Source organism: Colias philodice, chromosome 5 (assembly GCF_061535455.1).
Source record: "Colias philodice isolate Cphi_HAF_F1 chromosome 5, ilColPhil1 Martin Lab GWU primary, whole genome shotgun sequence".
Classification (NCBI taxonomy): Eukaryota; Metazoa; Arthropoda; class Insecta; order Lepidoptera; family Pieridae; genus Colias; species Colias philodice.
Genome location: NC_143090.1, coordinates 9134974 through 9154629, shown reverse-complemented (window position 1 = coordinate 9154629; position 19656 = coordinate 9134974). Strand labels below are relative to the sequence as shown.

Here is a 19656-nt window from a genome sequence, read left to right as displayed (position 1 = left end):
ATAAAGCCGATAGTTTGGTATTAAAGTTTTTTTAAATCAGTCATTAAAATTTGGGACTGTTTACAGAATTTAAAAGTTACATCAATCTTATAGATTAACTTACGAATCATTACATCTATCCGAACGTCACAGCACATTTATTTAAGTCACAATTATCTTATATTAAGTATTTACAAATATAATGAATTCGTGCATAATCCTAACAAACAACGGATGTGCCAGGAATCAGATGAAATGGGTGATGCTGTTTGTGTGTTTATATTATGACTATTTTGTTTTCGAGTTACAATTAAATAGAGTATAAAGTAATAATTTAAAGCATTATTTGAATTGGCTTGAAACAAAACAAGTAATAAAAGTAAAGAAAGTAAAAAGTAAAAGAATTATTTACTGATTACATAATTACAGGTTAAAAAGGATCACAAAAACAACATCACTCTTATCGAAAAGATTATATAATGATTCGTTCATAAATGAGTTATAAAAATAAGGAGTCTTTCTTAAACATTAAACAACAAAGTTTATAATGAACGATTGTCGCTTCTCTTCACGTTTGAGGTGTTAACGATATTGTGCACTTGGATTTTATCCTCAATTTTACCAAAATCATTATCCGGGTCTTCCTTGAGTAATTCCCAAATATGGTTCTTGTCGAGAATTTCAAAACCATCTTTATTTTCCGGTAGAATGTCTGATTTTGTATCGCTTAAGGCTTGGGAGGTTTCTGATATTGGTAATAACGGAATCTTGTGAATTTCCTTGTTGATTGATTTCAAGGGTTTTAGTTTTGACGCGTTTATCGAGCTATCTACTTCAGTTACATTCTTTTTGTTTTCTGGGATGGTTTTATTGTTATCAAGCGATGATTTTTGTGTTGTATTTTTCTGATCTTTAATTATGTCTGGTTTCACTATTTGCGTTCGTGCTTTTGGTTTTTTCGTTCGGTAATGTATTGTTTTAATGTTAGCGCGTGTGATAGATGCAATGTTATGTGGTAATGTTGTTGTTTCTATGTGAGGTGCTGTAGTAATTATATTCATTTCTGGAGTGGTTTTATTAATCTCAATAGTAGATTTACTACTTGTGTGTGTTTCGTCTGTTTCATGTTTCAGTACACTTTTAGTTGTATTTGGCGTTTGTGTTTCTGTCGATTCATTTTCTTTCAGAGTAGTTTGTAGGATTTTCTCAGTGGTACTTCCAACATCCGTTGTAGTGGTAATAGTTGACTTAATTTTTGCGAAGAATTTCTCTTGTTTATCCCCGTATGTTGCTTTAAGTGTACCTTTCCGTCTTGGTAATGGCTTCTTCTTTATTTCACCTTTCTTTAGGTAAAGTTTAAATTTGCTAGGCTTTTGAATAATAGATTCCTTAGGAATAAGCATTTGATCAAGGCTATTGTCGAGTTCTTTATCTTTGGATGAATTCCCTACAGTTGCAATTGGTGTAAAGGTTGGTAGAACAGTTTTTGCAGTAGAAGAATTTTGTAAATCACTTGTCTTGGTAGTAGCCTCAGTATTAATTATTATTTCAGCAGTAACAATTTCAGTTGTAGAGCTAACTGCATCTTTAATTGTTGTTACTTCCGTAGGTATATTATTAATAGTAGTTCCAAATGAAGAACTACCTTCAGTCGCAGTAGTTGTTATATATGTTGAGCTAGCTGCTTCAGAACTTTCATTTATTGTAGTAGAAGTCGTTGTAGTTGTAACGTTATCAATTACTGTTTCTTCTTTTAACGATTCTGTGGATGTACTCATTTCAGTACTTTCATCATTAGTTGTCTCTGTGCTAGGTTTTCTGAACTCGTAATCTCTACTACAAATGCGTCCACATTCACAAATATTATCTATATTGGCGGATTTATGGTAAGCTGCATCAGATTTACCGAACCAAGTGATAAAATCGTCATCTGTAATACCTCTTAGCAGTGGGCTGCCATATGTGGCGTGGAAGAATGTTTCTACGGCTAAGTCTGGTCTTGATATCGGGTAGATCTTTGCGAATGCAGGGCGCAGACTTGTGATTATGAACTTTGATCTCGCCTCGTAAGTGACGCATACCGGGCAGGTTGAACTGATCTGTAAATTATATTTATCTGTTAGCAAAGCCTTCATAAACATGCAATGTAAGTGTTTTATCCCAATATTTGATAATTGATAATGTGTATGTCGGAGGCTAAGTATAATATAATTTTGCCATTTTCAAACGGTATCAGTCAGTTAAGTTATGGGTGGCATTTTGTAATGTAAACAGCAAAATTTGACAATTTGCTTGTTACAATAATTATTAGTGAACATTGAATCGCTCATCTGTATAATGTGTAATTAGTGTTTGCCAAGAAAGTGATTATTCACTTCATGTGTATTCACATTTTTGGCAAATTTGCCCATCCTGTATATATTCACACGGGCGACCGCGCACGTGCCGGAGAGCAGCGATACTGTATATGCTACAGTCAAAACCCTGAACCAGTCAATATCCTTATTGACGGTTATTAAGGTTATTGACTAAAGGCTGAAAGTTAATATCCTTATTGACTGATTTTATCTGAGAAAGTCAGTTAATAAGGTTATTGACCGACACCCTTAGTTAAAAACCTTATTGACTGATTTAAAGAGCAGACATTCAGTCAAAATAGGTTTTAACCAACGTACTGAATAGATTTTAACACTTAAATCTTTCTGTAATGGGCAAGTAAAACAATTAATAACCGTCAATAAGGATATTGACTGGTTCAGGGTTTTGACTGTAACATATATACTCACATTGGTGAACACGAACCAGGCCGCCTCGCCGCGCGCGCCGCGCTGCAGCGACGCAAACGCGCCGGCCGCCACCACGGGCGACACGCCGCGCACCTCATAGCCAGAGAATAGTGAGACCTCTACGCGTATGATACCCGACGGCTCTTTCGCTTTCCACCTGGTAGAGGTGATGTTTTTTTAAATGGTGATTTTTTTTTGACACATATTTTACCGATGATATTGATCTTAATATGATCTCAAAACAGTAACGTACAAAACTCGTACTCTCAAGGCAGAAACCAATAAAACTACCCTACTATAGCAAAATTAAAGTGCAAGATTCAATTCGCTCCATCACTCTTCATACCTACTTAATACCTAATTATAAAGCACCTTCCAATTATGAAATTCCAAGACTACACCAGCGAACAGAACAAAAAGCACCTAATCGCAATGTGCTAGAGCTTATTTTTAGTGTACATAGAATTTTAAGAATCATCTAATAAAAAAACATGCGTCAGGAATTTTGTGAGTATTTTTACGTATTCAATTGTATGCAAACCTTTAAATTCCATTGAGCATAATATAGCAATGGTGCAACATCCTATGTGTTTACGGACGCGCGCGGCGCGGTAATTAAGGAAAAACAAAAACTAACTGATATTTAAAATGTACCTGGGATATAATCTTATAGAATCTTTCCGCGAGTGGAAAAAAGACAATTAAACAGGTGCAGTATATTTGACGGTAAATGTAAGCAATCGGTAATTATAGATAATTACCAACGCACATGGTAAATGTAGTGAATTATCCTTTACCGGTAATTATATAAAATATCCACGCGGCCGTGGTAAATATTTGGAGTTATGTCAAAAAAATTTGAAAGGGTCTTGCATAATTAATTAAAAAAATTCCTTGACTCTATCAACTTTCTTTAACAGTAACAATACAGCTTCCGTCCCAAATCCAATACTCTCTCAGCCACGTCAGGTCTTATAACAAAACTTATTAAGTAGTAATTTAGACAATAGAAATATTGCGGTCGGCATTTTTGTAGACTTAAAAAAAAGCGTTTGATACCGTGAGCCATGACTTGTTTCTAACAAAACTTCATTGCATTGGTATATATCAAGGGAACAGCTCATGAATTAATTAAATCCTACCTCGTAAACCGTTGTCGAATTGTCAAAATTGGATCATGTCAAAGTGATCCTTTTTTTTTTTTTTATAGTGGGGAAATCTTCCAAAGATACCCACGGCCCCCGGGGAAGGATCCGTGGGTTATGTCGGATTCTTACCGACTAAAACCCCACTGTGTTCCGTCGAGCCGCTTTAATGATGGGGCCGCGGGTATTTGTTGGAATTCTTCCGCGACCATGTCAAAGTGATCCTATGGCGATAATATGTTATGGAGTACCACAAGGCTCTATTCTAGGCCCACTCTTGTTCTTAGTTCATAAACAACGTACATGATGCAACTTTTTGGGTGCAATTTTTTGTAAAATAAAAGACACTGGAATTTTATTTTAAAAGTTTTCTTTAATTCTCCTTTTTATTAATACTTACTTGAAGCACGTCTTGATGATCAAAGCGGGCAGGTTTCCTTGCAAGTCCTCAATGCTGCTCCTCTCAGGACGAATCTCTTCAATGATCGCGGATTGTAAGCTCAGTAATGCATTCTCTGGCTTGGGTGTATACGTTGAATACGATATTGTACCCTAAAATAATAATGCTTGTCTTTATCGTAAATAAACATGCACAGAGGAAAGAAGAGAAGATATTATTGGGACAGATAAAATAATAGAAGAGAACGAAAAATTTCATTGAATTCACACACACACGCTTATTTTGATATAAGATAGAAATTTGACATGAGCTTATTTTGATAAAAGTAAAAAAAAATAGAATTAGGGGCCACAAAAAAAAATAAGAGAGCAAAAGGCAAAGATGAGTTCAATTGAAACGATAAACTTCTTTTTTGGAAATTCCTGAAAAGAACAAATCTCAGAGACTTATAAAATACAATATTATAACTTATACCTGTACAGTAGCGCATCCTGCACCAGTCGCATACACGAACACTTTAGTAGGTAGTCCGGGAAGTGGTAATGCACGAGCCGGGCTCTTAGCGCGGAGTTCTAACGTGTCTGTTAGTTCCATACCCGCTGTGGCTAGGGATACTGTTAGCGCGCGGTGCCTGGAAGAGTTTGAAGTGAGTTTTTAGCAGCATTGAGGAGTTTTTGGTAGCAATTTGGGGAAAATCGAGTGGGTTTACTTTATGCTCGGGCTCGTCTGAATAATAGTAAGAAGTTTCCTATGGTCTATTTTATTTAACGCCCAACGCCAAGCGTTGAAAATACAACAGTGCGCGATAAAAAAGCGTCGCGCTTTAAAAGCGCTGACGTGTGAACATATACTTAGGAATGCATTTGTTCTATTTGGACGCTTTTTTAACGGACGTTAAAAAAGCTCTCGTGTGAATTAGACCTTAAACCTTATTTTTTCTTTTACTTTAGTTCTCTGTTGAAGTTTTTTCTCGTACGTTATACATGTATAATATTATGAAATAAAATATTGATTATTATGATGTATATTGTTCCCACCGGTCGTGTGCGAGCGCGGCGTACTGCGCGGCGGCCTGCGTGGCGCGGTAGGCGAGGCTCGGGTGGCGCTGCAGCGTGGACGCGCGGTAGTACAGGAACCGCGCCGCCGCCTCGCCCGCGGGGAGACTGCGCCGGGCGCACGCGGTCAGCAGCACGCGCACACCCGCCACGTATTGCTCCATTGATACCGCTTCTGTATAGGGCATTGAGGTATTATTATAGAGAGGACACCACGAACAAAATCTGTCATACACTTTGTAGATATCCTGCCTCTTATCTTATATAATTATAAAAATGAATCGCAAAATGTGTTGGTAAGCGCATAACTCGAGAACGGCTGAACCGATTTCGATAATTCTTTTTTTATTATATTCCTTGAAGTACGAGGATGGTTTTTGTGTGGAGAAAACGTAAATATGTACCACGGGCGAAGCCGGGGCGGACCGCTAGTTACTTATAAATTAAACCAATTTAAATAGAAAAAGCTATAATTTATATAGGTGCTATAAACAAAAGGCTATTTAAAAAGAAAAACTCTTATTTCATAAATTGCTCTGGTGTAAACGTATCCTTCTCGTGGATAAATAATGCGTCCCAATCGTAAGGAACAGAAGACATCACTCCCGTGCAAACGGGGTGCATCTCTAGTGTCTACTTTGAGCGAAGTAATGTCAAAATGATAAACCACCCTTGAGTTCTCACAATTAACAAAGCTTTGAGGTGCATTTTTAGTTTTAACAAAAGTGACTCCTTTCAAACATCCAACCAAAAAACTTACCATAGGAAGTAGTCTTAATATTCCTATTGGTGTCTTCAAGAAGCCAATCAGCGGCGTCCTTCCTTGGCGCGGGCCAACCGAACTCGCCCTCCTCTGTGGTCGATGCGTTACGGAGGATTACTAGTGCTTCTGGGACTAAGGGACTTCTGTTGGAAGAAAATAAGTGTTACTTAAATTGCTTTGAAAAACTTCAAGAAAGTAATAGTGTTAAAAATAAGTGATAATCTTAAATGCTTTGAAAAACTACAAGCTAAAGATTACTTGGCACTTTAAATCTATCATATTAGATTAGCTATAAATGTTGAAGGTAACTTTACCTTTGGAAACTAAAACAAAAATTGATTAGCTCTCGTTTTGAACCATAGATGAAAGTTTTATAATAAAGACAGAGTGAGGAAGACAAACCCGATAGATAAGATTGAAATAACCATTCTATTACAGTAACAACAATTCAATGAGAAGATAATATGAGCGACACAATAATTTCTATCAGTTGGTGCTTTCTTTTAAATATTTTTGTGATAATATGAATGATATAATGTAATCAATTTTAATATATTCAAACTAACCTGGCCATCACCAATGCTAATACAGTAGCAGCGAGTGCCGCGGGTGAAGTTAGTTTGTGGAGATTCTTCTCTAGATAGCCTTGTGCTTTCTGAGCGACATCTGCGTCTACCTGAAATGTGAAAGATGATGCATTTAAAATTTTTGATAGAGAAAAATTAACGAAAATGTATATGAAAAGATAAGACATAAATTCAACAGTGTTATAAAAAATAAGATAACTTATACAGAAACGTTAGAAAGGAAATAAATGTAAGAGATTTAGGTAAAAAATTTGAATTTCTTTGCCTATAATTTAATGGGGGCTAAATTCAAAAACTATAGATTACTAGCGGTCCGCCCCGGCTTCGCCCGTGGTACATATTTACGTTTTCTCTACATAAAAACCATCCTCGTACTTCAAGGAATATAATAAAAAAAGAATTATCGGAATCGGTTCAGCCGTTCTCGAGTTATGCGCTTACCAACACATTTTGCGATTCATTTTTATATATAAGATTCACTGTAGAAAATTAACATAAATAATAAAGTGATGTTATTTAGTACCTGATTTTCAACACCAATTTCAAGCAACGTCGTCAAAGTCTCCGCAGTGACTTCCACCGTTCTCTCCGCGTTGATCTCCTCTTCAGTCATATTCCCATCTTTATCGTAATAGTAATATTCGTTCACATCAATATCTGCTTCAGTATTATTGATTTTCTTCAAATCTACTGGATAATAATCAACTTCCTTATCAGCTGGTAGAGGGGTAAATGAACCGTCTGGGTTTTGTCGTTTTTGTACCCAAGTTTTTATAGATTGTAGTAATACTGGGTCGATTGGATAGTATGATTGTATTTTTGTCAGAATTTCCAGGATTTTAATTGTAGAAATGTGGCTACTGACGGCTGGGTGGTCGCTGAATGAATTGTCGTTTTTGCGGAACGATAGAAGAATTTGTACCTGAAAATTGAATTGATAATGTTATTATTGAATACCTATGTAATATTTCAAAATTTAGATATATGTTATATGGACTATGCTCGTATGCTTTTAAGGAATTACTTGATTTTCGCAAAAACATAATTTGTTTATTATCTAATTAATTTATATACCTGTTCTGGAAGTTTCTTCAAAATCCTCTCTTTTTCAGCATCATCAATTAGATGAGGAATGTGTTCCAAAGCCAATAGTGGAGCTAAGCTAGCTGATGCAGCTGATAGTTGTGAATCTCTCCATACATTTGACCATTGGTCAGCAGAATCAGTTCCCAGGTTATATAATGGTAGATGTAAACCTCCAGAAACTAAGAGAGTACCACTCGCTGATCCTGGAACTACTCCATGCGGAAGCCCTAGTTCTAGAACTTGAGAGAAACCAGCTTCTTCGTTGAAGTTCCATATCCTGAAAATTTTTAAAAAGAATTTGAATAATTTTTACTATTTTATTTAGGTTAATTAAAATTGTAATTTATGTAACTCGAAGAAAATTAAAAACTCATTTTTTTTAATTATTTCAAAACGAATTATGTTCACATAGTCCTAGCAGTTTTAAGCAGATACGAGCAATATCTTATTACGCACGATTATATCTTAATTTAAGCCGACATATCACGCGCACAGCACGCGCATATCCGTTGGAAGCGGCCACACGGGCAGCACCTTACCAACCTTACTGAGCGCGACTACGGCTGGTTTTAATGTCACGCGAATCATCAGTACGGACCGCGGCGCACAGATCGGTTTGTATTAAGTTTAGAGAGCGTTTTAGAGTTATGCGGACGAGTCCGTACTGACCACTTTTCTAAGACTTTTTGTTCTGTGCGAGATAGATGCACTGCGACATGCCGTATGATGTATTCTCACCTAAAGTCCGCCTCATCCCCTCACATAGCGTTAAAGCCCACGAATAGCACGCGTATGTCCGCCGGTAGCGGACACATGAGCAGCGGCCTCTCGCGGGGTACGACTCTTCTCTGAATTACTCTATATATTATTTTACTCCAAATTTCACCTACATGGGTAGCAGTCTCATGAGCAGCACCTTACTGATCGTGACCATATACTAAATCCAAAATCAACTCACTAACTATAACGTGTTCTCACCTGAAGTCCGCCTCGTCCCCCCACATAGCACTAAAGCCCACGAACAGCACGCGCATGTCCGCCGGCAGCGGCCACCCGAGCAGCGGCCGCTCGCCGGGCGCGGCGCCGCGGCCGACCGCCAGCCGCCCCCCCTCCCACCACACCCAGAATGCGCACCAAGTTGTAGAAGTACATTCAGTATCGGGGTCTGTTTGTTCTGCACGCGCTAGGTGCACGTCGTACCCTGGAATTTGTATGTGAAGTCTTTACAATTTTTGTAGAATTACTACTATAGTTGATAAAGTCTAATCTACAAATACATATTATGTGTTCATAAAAATGTTTCAACAGCTAACATTAAAATTATTAAGGGCACACTAAAGAAATTTGGTTACATTTAGCAATCAGCGATGATTTATTCAAACGGACAATAGATTTACATTCTTGACATGGATAAATACATTTAGCCATATTATAACCGTACAATTATTTCATTCGCTATAATTGCTAGATGAAAACAAAAGTTGTAGCTTCTGGGCATATTTTCCTTTAGCAACTCACACTCTAGAATGATGCGTCACGGAAAATTGTGGCTCTAGAAAATAAATTGATTAGAAATAAATATGCATAGCACAAAACTCACCATGCTTCCCCTTAGCGATCCACACCCTGTTCCGTTCAAATACGACTCTATACATATCATCGTTCGGTTCCCGTATCCCCGATAGCGCAAGATGAGCGGCGCCACGAGACCGCAGCTCAAGTACAAGCCCCGCGCGGTTGCGGGGCGCGGCCACCCACTGCCATTCGTATGAACCGCGGGAAGATACTGCTAGGTGTTCTGAAATAGTTTTGAAGTGAAAACTTCTTTAGCGGCGTCGGGTATAAAATCTTAATCTCGCGTCAGGACACGTGGCCTGATCGAAAAAGCGTAAGACGGATTTTTTTTTTAGCCCTTATATTCCATGCGTAAGACGGATACCAAACATGCTGAACGTTAATAATCAAGTTTTCACTTCTGCCGGCACTCCCGGAGTGCAACCCGTCTTTTTTATATATAACTGCTGAATGAAAATCAATGGAAATATAACTGCTGGTGATATGGAATATTTTGTTTATGAATAGAAAAGGGAGAGCAGCAAACATAGTAAGAATGGGAACATTAATGATAATTAAAAATTACTGTCTGAAATTTTTGAAGAGTTGTTTCTTCTCAAGAGATCTAGATTAGGTTCTTGAGAATTTTATGGAGGCAAAACCTCTGCCGGCAATAATTAAATCATGTCAGTGGTTATATTTTTATGTAGCAGTAATTTCATTGTTGTATATTAGCTGAAATATCATTTTTTTATGCGAGCAGTACACCATATCCATGAATAGAAATGATGCAACAAAATAACTAACCATTAGCACAGAAGTAAGCGCTCTGCGTGTCGCTCCTGTGCAGACCTTCGGGCAGAACCAGCACGCTTGCTGATCGGATCACTGAGCCCACTAGCGTCTCGTTGTTGAAAGAAGTATAGGATATGGAGCAGTTGTCCGCGCTGTACCCGGTTACTTCCACTGGAATTGAATTTTAACTAGGAACTTTTAAATAGAACTTTTAAATAGGAGGAAATTACCCATTTCAACGTATATAACTCTAACACGTAATGACATAATATGAGTTATTGCACGCCTCATAAGCGAAGCGTTGAGGTGGGTACTACTGTCACTTCGCGCAAAACATCTGATTTTTCAAACTTAAAATGTCTTTATGTATCATACATTGCACTTGTAAGATAATACATACACACACATATTAAGAAAAAGCACTATTTTTAACGTTCATGATATTTTGGATGTCATTTTTGTTATTTAAACTAGTTAAAAAACAGTTTAAAAAAGTTCTGTCTTGGACGTCCGTGTGTCTGTATGTGCGGATCCTTTTTCTTGTTAACACGATAGCGACCGAAATACTTTACTAATCGAGTCTTTTTTTTTCTCTTACGCTTGAGTATGCTCAGGAATAGAACCCTTTCATTTTTCAGGGTCTGATTCGATGTGGTTTATGTGTTATTAAATAAACAAAAATAATAATTAATAAATATTTATTAAAAAAAAATTATGAGGCGTGCACTTTTGGATTTTCCAAATTATTTTTTTCTCTTACGCTTGAGTATGCTCTGGAATAGAACCCTTTCATTTTTCAGGGTCTGATTCGATGTGGTTTAATTGTTATTAAATAAACAAAAATAATAATTAATAAATATTTATTAAAAAAAAATTATGAGGCGTGCACTTTTGGATTTTCCAAATTATTTTTACCTTCTTACATTCAATTCTAAATTGAGATGGTAACTTATAGATAAACTAGAAATAATAAACAATAATTTACATAATTTAATGATCTTAAACTAGAAAGTGATATTACATACCTAGTTATCCAATAATGTAATATTGAGCGCATAGAGATTTATATGAAAATGATGAACTTTATTCCTGTCAGGAAATTAATTATTGGGATCAATTCTGGGTTGTCGTCCTCAAGCGTTAACCATTGTAATACAGAAGCGGACTTTGCAAAGGGTTTAAAAGGCAATTATTCATTCAATCTAATATTTGAATACTTTACAGCGGACGTTGTCACAAACAAAATGATTTATTGCGTCTTGAATTTGTCTAAGATAATGTCATAAATAACTTCCAATTAATATTGATCACTCGTGTAACAAATAACGTAAAACGGAAATTAAAGACAATAACGTCCTAGTACCAAATATTGAACTGAAACCTCATTATCTGATATTCATCTCACTGCCAATAATTGTAATTGAAATAAAATAAGTTAGGACTGCCTACTCTATTGGAAAAATTATTATCAATAACATTATTTGTCTTTTATAGTCTCTAGTTGGTCAGGTAATAAACACCATATGCGCATCACAAACAGTTTATAACCCGTCATTAACTGAATCAATAACATATTTCATCCCGCAAATGGCTGAACATTAACCGCTTGAGTGACCAGCGTAAAAAATCTAATATCTTCCTTTCATGATCACATTTATGGTTCACACGTGCATTGTCCCGTTAAACTGGACAATTACTGGAAAACGATGTGTCGATCACGCGAACCATATATCAGACTTATTATCTTGGCTGACGTAAACGTAGTTACCTTCCTTTATTGTGTATGGAAGCTAAGGTTATGAAGATAGAAGTCTTCTCACAATGGGTTCTGTTTTGATGCAGTTGCTTATAGAAAAATGTACAAAAATGTAATAGGATCTTAGATCCGATAACAAATTAATGAGATTATCTCGTAAGCTTTTTGATTCTTATTTTGTAGGGATCTAATAAACATTTTGGATGTACATAATTCGTTGTCTTATTTTCTTGGTCTAACTGACAATCTACATATTAAAATTGACAATAAAAGCCCAATAAGCCAGACAATAAAATACATTAAGGTTTAACAGGAAATTCAGTTTTTTTTCAGTACTCATATTGATAACATGAAAGTTTTATGGCAATTGTTTATGACCAGCAGTTATGATGATAGTGGCATCACGCGGCTCTGCATAATGTATGTATTTCGTCATTAAACTTGATTGTATTCAGCCCGTCCAATTTAAATGTTAATTGTGATAACGATATTGAACTGAAGAGATTAATGCATAACATTTGATGCGTGTATATTACAAAAGTTTATTAGTGAGGTATATTATAGATTTGCATTATAATAATTAAATGCTCGTAAATGCTGAGAGACAGACAAAAGTACTTACAGAAATATATAGATCATATCTTAGTCTTGTAACAGAAAAATAACACATTAATAGTTTGTATAAATTCAAAGAAGATTTACGAATATTCTTGTTTATTATGATTCATGTGCATAATAAGGTTTATCCAAATCCATAAGGTGGTTTTAAACTTTAAAGTAACAATTTCAATCTGCTCTGTAATACAAGCGTATCTCATGAAAGATTAAGTTTACGCTAAGATTGTTGTCAGCGAAGCCTGGTAGTATATTCTGTGCGTGCTTTATGGGAAAATATATCGCGTTTCTTCGCTTATTATATGCAATAAGAAACATAATTGTATGTACCGCGTTGTGTTGAACAGATTTTGTTTAGGGTTTAACGGTGGGTAAGATTTTCCGCGAAATTTTCTTTGTTGAAAACTGCTCCGTGTTCTTGGGAGTTACTTGAGGATTTTATATAAGCTTATTGATATTGCTTATTTGATCAGCGCGGTTGTTATGTATTGTAACCTTTATAAAAGTAGGGTTATTGTAATTTGGTTGTTTATTTATGGACTGTGTGGGTACGCTTGAAAGAGTTGTTATAAATAAGCCTTATAATGGAAATATTACGGAAGAATGGAAAACTTTTCACTTTGTCTAACTTGGGAGAGCTAGACATAAAAATATTTTGAGTAAAATTATTTTCAAATTAATAAATCATATTTACCTAGGGCTAACATAGCATAGCGATACAACATATTATAGTATATACAACATAATATAATATGCATCAGTAAAGTGCTATGCGAAGCAGCTCGGACCATGTGGACCTGGCTCAGGAAATCACGAGATCTTTACATAGGCCGAGCTGCTGCTCAACTGAAGCGCGGTCACAGGAGACATAAAATCGTACGTATGTCAAATGATAAAAAAATGCATATTTTTAACTCATAATATTCACCAATTAAGTAGTAAAATTATGTATTAGTACAATAAAGTAGGTAAGTACATAATAATATTATTAGTACTTTTCCCTTGCCCAATAGGCTTGGACCTCGGCTTCATCTCTCTGCCTGGTTTTCCGTTCCAATCCTAAATGATACACCAACACATGACCACGTGACATGTCACTTACCCGTAATATTCTTCCTGCCAGGCGTGTTAACAGCAACCCTCACGACTAGCTGGGTACCACCGCGCGGGCCGAGCCGAAGCCGCTCGGTCACGTACAGCGCGCCCGTGCTAGCGAACGCCGCTCCCGCGCTCAGCGCTAGGAGTGCTGTCACCTGGTGTATGAAATATTCGCCCGTTAGCTTGTTCGCTGTATTGAAGATGTTTGTATGAAATAGATTTTCAGCGCTAACAGCGCGTAATTTTACAAAAATCACAGGGCGATAGAGCTTTCATTGAATGCCGTTTGTATGAAAGGTAAAGTAGCCTAGCCTAGCCTAGTAGTAGAAGTATAGAAGAAGATCTATAAGTTTCAGATAAGTTATACGAGATGCTTAAAGAAGTTTTATGATATGGTTTATTTTTACATTTAGCACTTAAATGGCTAAAGTATTGAAGAAAATTTAAGAAAATTTAAGAAAATGTAAGGTACATCATATAAAATTGCTAATTATCATAAGAAATTAAAATTGTTTTACAAAATATTGCGATATCAGATCCAAGCACACCAAGTCAATCGTTCACGCAATCTTACTAACATGAAACAACATTAACATCCTCTACCAATACATCCACAATGACTTCCTAAACACTACACGACTGATGTGACTTGCGGCATACGTCATTAGGTACCTAATGTACTACCAAGTCGTGTTCATACCGTAAACGTCAATTGTTACCAATTGTCGTTATCTCTACTTCATTGCTCTTTAAGTACCAACTGTGTACGCAATCTGGAATGTTATATTATAGGCTTGTGAAGGTTGTATTAGGGGAATCGGTTGATTTAGTTGTTCATTTAGGTAAAATAACGGTAAGGAGGTATATGACAGTTTTATTATCCATTCAGTTATGTGTAAAACACTTCCAACGTAATAAATAGAATAGAATAGGAAATTTGGTGTGAACTTGGAATTATAAGGTAGGTACTAGGTAGTAATCAAGATCTTGGTCAACAAAGGTCCTTTCTTTAGAAACCGAGATCTTTAGCCAACGCTGGTGATCAAATCCAACATTTTCTAACTCTAAGGCACGAATCCTCTTAAAAAATTCGCGCGTAACAATAAATAAAAAAATATTTAAATATCAAAATTTTTTTATATTGGATGTTCATAATATTATTGCCAAACATTGCTTATTGTAAAGGCAAAAGCAAACAGACCTATTGGTAAAACAGTTTTGAAATAATTGGACATTTTTCGCGCTCCAATAGCGAATTCTGTATTGAAATGACGTTAAAAACGTAAAAGAAAAAATATATAGCCATTTACTGAAATAAAAACGCTCATTCCTAGAAGCGTGTTTCAGACTTTACAATACAAATAACACAATAGAAAACAAATCCACTGCACTATTCAAAACCAAGTTACATATAAAACAAACAAGGTAAAAACGAAACAATGGTCCAGTTGAATTTCCGGGTCTCCGGGGAGACATTAAAACTGGGACAATTCGGATTTCACCTGATTACATTTCGCCCCTTGTTTCATAATAAAAACTTTATCGCCTGCATTTTATGAAGCTCCTACACAATAGTAGTTTGTACAATTAGCGCCACCTGCCTCAACTAGGTTAATCTGTTCTTTACAGATGGAGTTTGAATTTGTTAAAGTATTGCGGTTTCATTTAATATTAAATATTAAAGTTTGGTGTTATAGCGATAAGCTTTTTAACGTTGTTTAGTTTCAGCATTGTATGGAATATTTACAAAAAAATGAATAATAAAAATTAGAAAAAAAACATACGTATCAACTTACATATTTGATATTATTAGTATGAATATTCTGATTAAAAATGAATTCTGTTTAAAATAAACATATAAAAAAAATAAAAAAACAGTTCTCTCCGGCGGGGAATCGAACCCCGGTCTCCCGCGTGACAGGCGGGGATACTGACCACTATACTACCGAAGACTTGTAAAGCATTGCGAAATTTATATTCGTATTGTAATAATGAGACGACCGTGTAGCATGCTCATGCGATATTTTTTTTTATCTTATCAACCATTTTAATTGTGTTCTTGTTCAAGTTATTTCTTTTTCTATTATTGTTTAATATGTAGTATGTTTTGATATTTTATGAGAAAAATAGATATTAAAATAAAAAAGACGTGTGGTACTCGGGGACTGCCGCGGTAAAGCTATTGCATGCTATGCCTTCAAGCCACACCTCCGCGCCCGTCGGAGTGGGGAGCGTGAGGGTCTTTCGTTACTAAATTTCTGGATTCGGTCCCCGCGCTCAAGGCGCGCGATAGAAGCTATGCAGTAGCTTAAAAACATCAATGTTTTAAAAACTTTCACACGAATAATATTGACCTTGGTAACTACAGCTAGAGTGGACAAAACAACAGTTATCTATATACAAATCGAGCATCGATCTATTCGATAGTCCCGATAAATTGTCTAATCGTTCCATTTGCTGGTAAGCTTGCAATCCCTAATCGGCATGCGAGCGACAAACGCAAACAAATCTCTATCGCATCGGAAGTAACGGAATTTTATATGCCGTGTAGTGGAAGCGGTTTAAATCTGTTTAAGTATGTGATGTGCATTTAAAATAGAGTATCCGATTATATTGAGAGTTTTGCAAATATTTGGTTTACACGACTTACCTACATAATAATATGAGTCGTGAATCACAATGAACACGAAATGCTCAAAACCGTAGGAGTTGAAGCTTAGTTGAAGACATTATAGGTAACGATTTGAAGTTCTAGATACCTTGTAAATTATGAAACCGATCGATTCTTTGAAAGTAAATACCTAGGTATTTACCTACTTTCAAAGAATTCTACGAATAACTTGGAAAAGCTCATGTTCTAGTTTATATTCGTTTAATACTAATTGATTTGCAGATAAATATTTGATTAGCCCTCTGTTCTCTGAAAGATCGAAACCTGCAGAATTACTAGAACTGAACTCCAGTCATCTCTATTATGACAACGGGTCAATGACTCTAGTTTAAACAATTTTAGCTCGAATGAAACTTTATCTATGATGCGAAATGTTTTTATAACTTTTCATGACGTTTAATATATTTAACTTGACTCATACTTTGTCTGCTATTCTAAATAAACGTATAAATCTGGAAAGTTTAAAGTTATCGTAGGTAACTAGAAGCGAGACCGGACCAAGTTTGCGCTCGCTCCTCTGTGCTTTTGTAAAGGTAGTGATAGTTGTACTTCAAGATTGATATTCTTTGTGAGAACGCAGTTTTTATTTACGAAATAATGAGCAAAGTACTTCATATCTGATTGAAAACTATTATAATAACTGATACAATTCTATTCTAATTCTAGTGGGTATAGTATAGTATAATAATATTATGTAGGCATATCAAAATGCAGAGAGTTTTATCGGCATTTTGATGTAGGTATAATCAGGTATTATAAGATTAACGTGCAATTAATATTTACAATATTATAAAGATCCAATGAATGATCGAATTACGATCGTACCGAATTCTAATTAATTTACAATGTGAATTTAACAAAATTAGAGTATTTTTGGTTGAAGCATTACCTACGGTTCTTAACGTAATGGTTAAAACTTAAAAGTTTAACATAGTGGAAGCAATGAACGAAATGGCGTATTACCCGTGGTCCCCCCGCTATGACCCACTGGTGGGAAATAATTACACAGGACATAAACCGGGAAGTGCAGATAATATAATAGTCCTGTCTCTTTATTGGTCAAAGCATGGCAGCGGGGGTCCACGGGTAAAAATTATATTTAATTCAAGTGCCCGTAGACCCACTGTCATATCATTATAAAGCAGTGGGTCCACGGGGAAAAAATATTACCCGTAGACCCACCAGTGGGTCATAGCCGGGGGACCACGGGTAATACGCCAACGAAATATTTTGCTCAGATTGAGTTACAGGTAAAGCAAATAATTCTCATAAAATAGATAGATACGTTAGTTTGCGAAAATCCTAAGTAAATAAAATATATTTTGTTACGCTGTTTATTTCGGCCTTGTACCTACATTACGCCTTGCCACCATGTTGGAAACCATGATATATTTAGTAAATTGTAAAGAATCACTTATTATATTTTAAAGAAAAAATGTGCGAGTGAATTCTTGTTTAATTGTTTTTTATTTGGAACGATTTGGGTTACCCATACCTATGCGGTTTTCATTTCACAAGATAACAAGTAATCTGTACACATTATAACAACAATAACATAAACGCTAAACAATATTCATGTTCATGTTAATTAAAATATCAAATTATATAGGTAATTATTATTTGAATGAAATTTAACTACAATTTCACGGGAACATGTTTTCTCGTTTCCTGAGTTTATCCCCACGGGGTATCCCAAATTTAAGCGATGTTATGTTAATATTAATTTATATGTGAATTAAAATAGGGTTGGTAAATTTACATACTACCTATATAATTATTTGAACTAAGATAATTTCTCATGGCACATTACCTACAGTTGGAATGTTTGCAACGTGAACCGTAAGACTTATTATTATTTTCTTAAAACAATATATAAAATACTTATTTCTTTTTAATAATAAAAAAATATTTTTTTAATTTTCCTCTTTTGAAGCAACTATTTTATGAACAAAAACAATTTTTAGCAAGAAAAAAGAATAGAGGCGGTAGAAGATAATTTAAACTACTAATAATTTGTTTGTTAGCTATGCTATTCTATTAAATTAATTTTTCTATTGCTATGCTATTAAATTAATGACTCAAAAACTGACCAAATAATTTGACAAATTCTTCCACATAAATTGTGGACTATATCTTTACCTCGTAATGTAGGTTACATTTTTTACTACGTCTCAACTCGGATGAATTCAAAACGAGCCATACCCTAAATGAAACGAACTCATCACACCAAAAACCAATTCAAATAACACAAAAGAATACTCACATCCATACAATTATTGATATTATTCGTGATCTTGACATCCAGTTCCACAGTCTCGCCGACCTTCAGCGCCGGCGGTAGCGCAAAGTCCAGTTGTATCGGACGGAACACGTTGATAGTTTTGGGTGAAGAGAAGCGAAGGCCGCGGCTAGAGAGCGAGAGAGCCCAGAGCGACCAGCGACCCGCTTCGGACGGCGCGGAGATTGTTACACCGTCCGTTGATAGTTGTGTTCTGGAGTTTGTAAGACAAATAAAATAATCTTTATTTGCTTAAAATATGTGGTTTTACATTTAGTTATTACACACATACTACATACTACACACTACATACAGTTACTATTTTTATGAAATGTAAGTACACATTCGGCAATTATCCGTTCCGCATACCTAGAGTCAAAATATTACAATTATTATCTTCTCTTTAAATAACCTATTTCCCTAGGTCACGGCATCAAGCGTCAGCTATAGGGCTAATTTCGATAATTCTTATTTTGATCTGTTCGTTATTGTCAGGAAAAGAAAGAAAATTAAGCCCCTTAAAAATTAAGAAAATGCAAAACTTAACGGCTATATTATAAACTTCTCAGGTTTGACGATTTGCACAAAGACAGGACCACGCCTGTCGCATCAGCTATAGTAAGTAATAAAAATAGAGTGTTTTTAATATACGAGTTTAATCTCAAATACATTTAGATCATCGGATGTGAGTTGAACGAAAGCATTCGAGTTATAAAGTGTTTTTTCAAGTAGAAAATAATAGTTTATGAACATGTTAGTGTTTTCTTCTCAGGCTGTTATTGTAAGAGCTTTTATAAATGTAAGTGCAATCTAGATTTTGACAGCCGATAACTACTCCGTAACATTATGTGCATTTTATAGACCACCACAAACAAATAAGAACACTTTTGTGAACGAGCTATCTAATGTATTAGATAACAATAAGACATCCAATGTAATCATACTCGGGGACGCAAAAATCGACTTAAAATCATACACTGCTATTAAAAATACTTATTTTGATATGTTGTCCGAGCACGGATTCTCAATGGGAATTTCAGATTATACTCGAATCGAAATGAAGTTAGACAAAATAACAAAATCTTGTA

The 19656-nt window shown here is 35.5% G+C and overlaps 1 protein-coding gene and 1 non-coding gene across 2 annotated transcripts in view; both read right to left on the bottom strand.

Annotated features, from left to right (window-relative positions):
* Positions 1 to 396: 396 nt before the first annotated feature.
* The window catches only part of LOC149488570 (C3 and PZP-like alpha-2-macroglobulin domain-containing protein 8), a 68004-nt gene continuing 48744 nt past the window's right edge, over positions 397 to 19656 (bottom strand). The window contains exons 9-22 of the mRNA XM_089695318.1: positions 18554 to 18782; positions 13624 to 13774; positions 10163 to 10321; positions 9402 to 9599; positions 8780 to 9002; positions 7790 to 8078; positions 7239 to 7637; positions 6695 to 6804; positions 6126 to 6271; positions 5348 to 5540; positions 4785 to 4941; positions 4311 to 4462; positions 2766 to 2922; positions 397 to 2078 (exon numbers count right to left, since the gene is read on the bottom strand). Of these exons, the coding sequence (XP_089551444.1) occupies positions 522 to 2078; positions 2766 to 2922; positions 4311 to 4462; positions 4785 to 4941; positions 5348 to 5540; positions 6126 to 6271; positions 6695 to 6804; positions 7239 to 7637; positions 7790 to 8078; positions 8780 to 9002; positions 9402 to 9599; positions 10163 to 10321; positions 13624 to 13774; positions 18554 to 18782 (4120 nt within the window). The 3' untranslated portion in view covers positions 397 to 521. The remainder of the gene's footprint in view (positions 2079 to 2765; positions 2923 to 4310; positions 4463 to 4784; positions 4942 to 5347; positions 5541 to 6125; positions 6272 to 6694; positions 6805 to 7238; positions 7638 to 7789; positions 8079 to 8779; positions 9003 to 9401; positions 9600 to 10162; positions 10322 to 13623; positions 13775 to 18553; positions 18783 to 19656) is intronic.
* TRNAD-GUC (transfer RNA aspartic acid (anticodon GUC)) lies at positions 15500 to 15571 on the bottom strand. The gene has a single exon. It is a non-coding gene; the product is annotated as a tRNA-Asp (tRNA).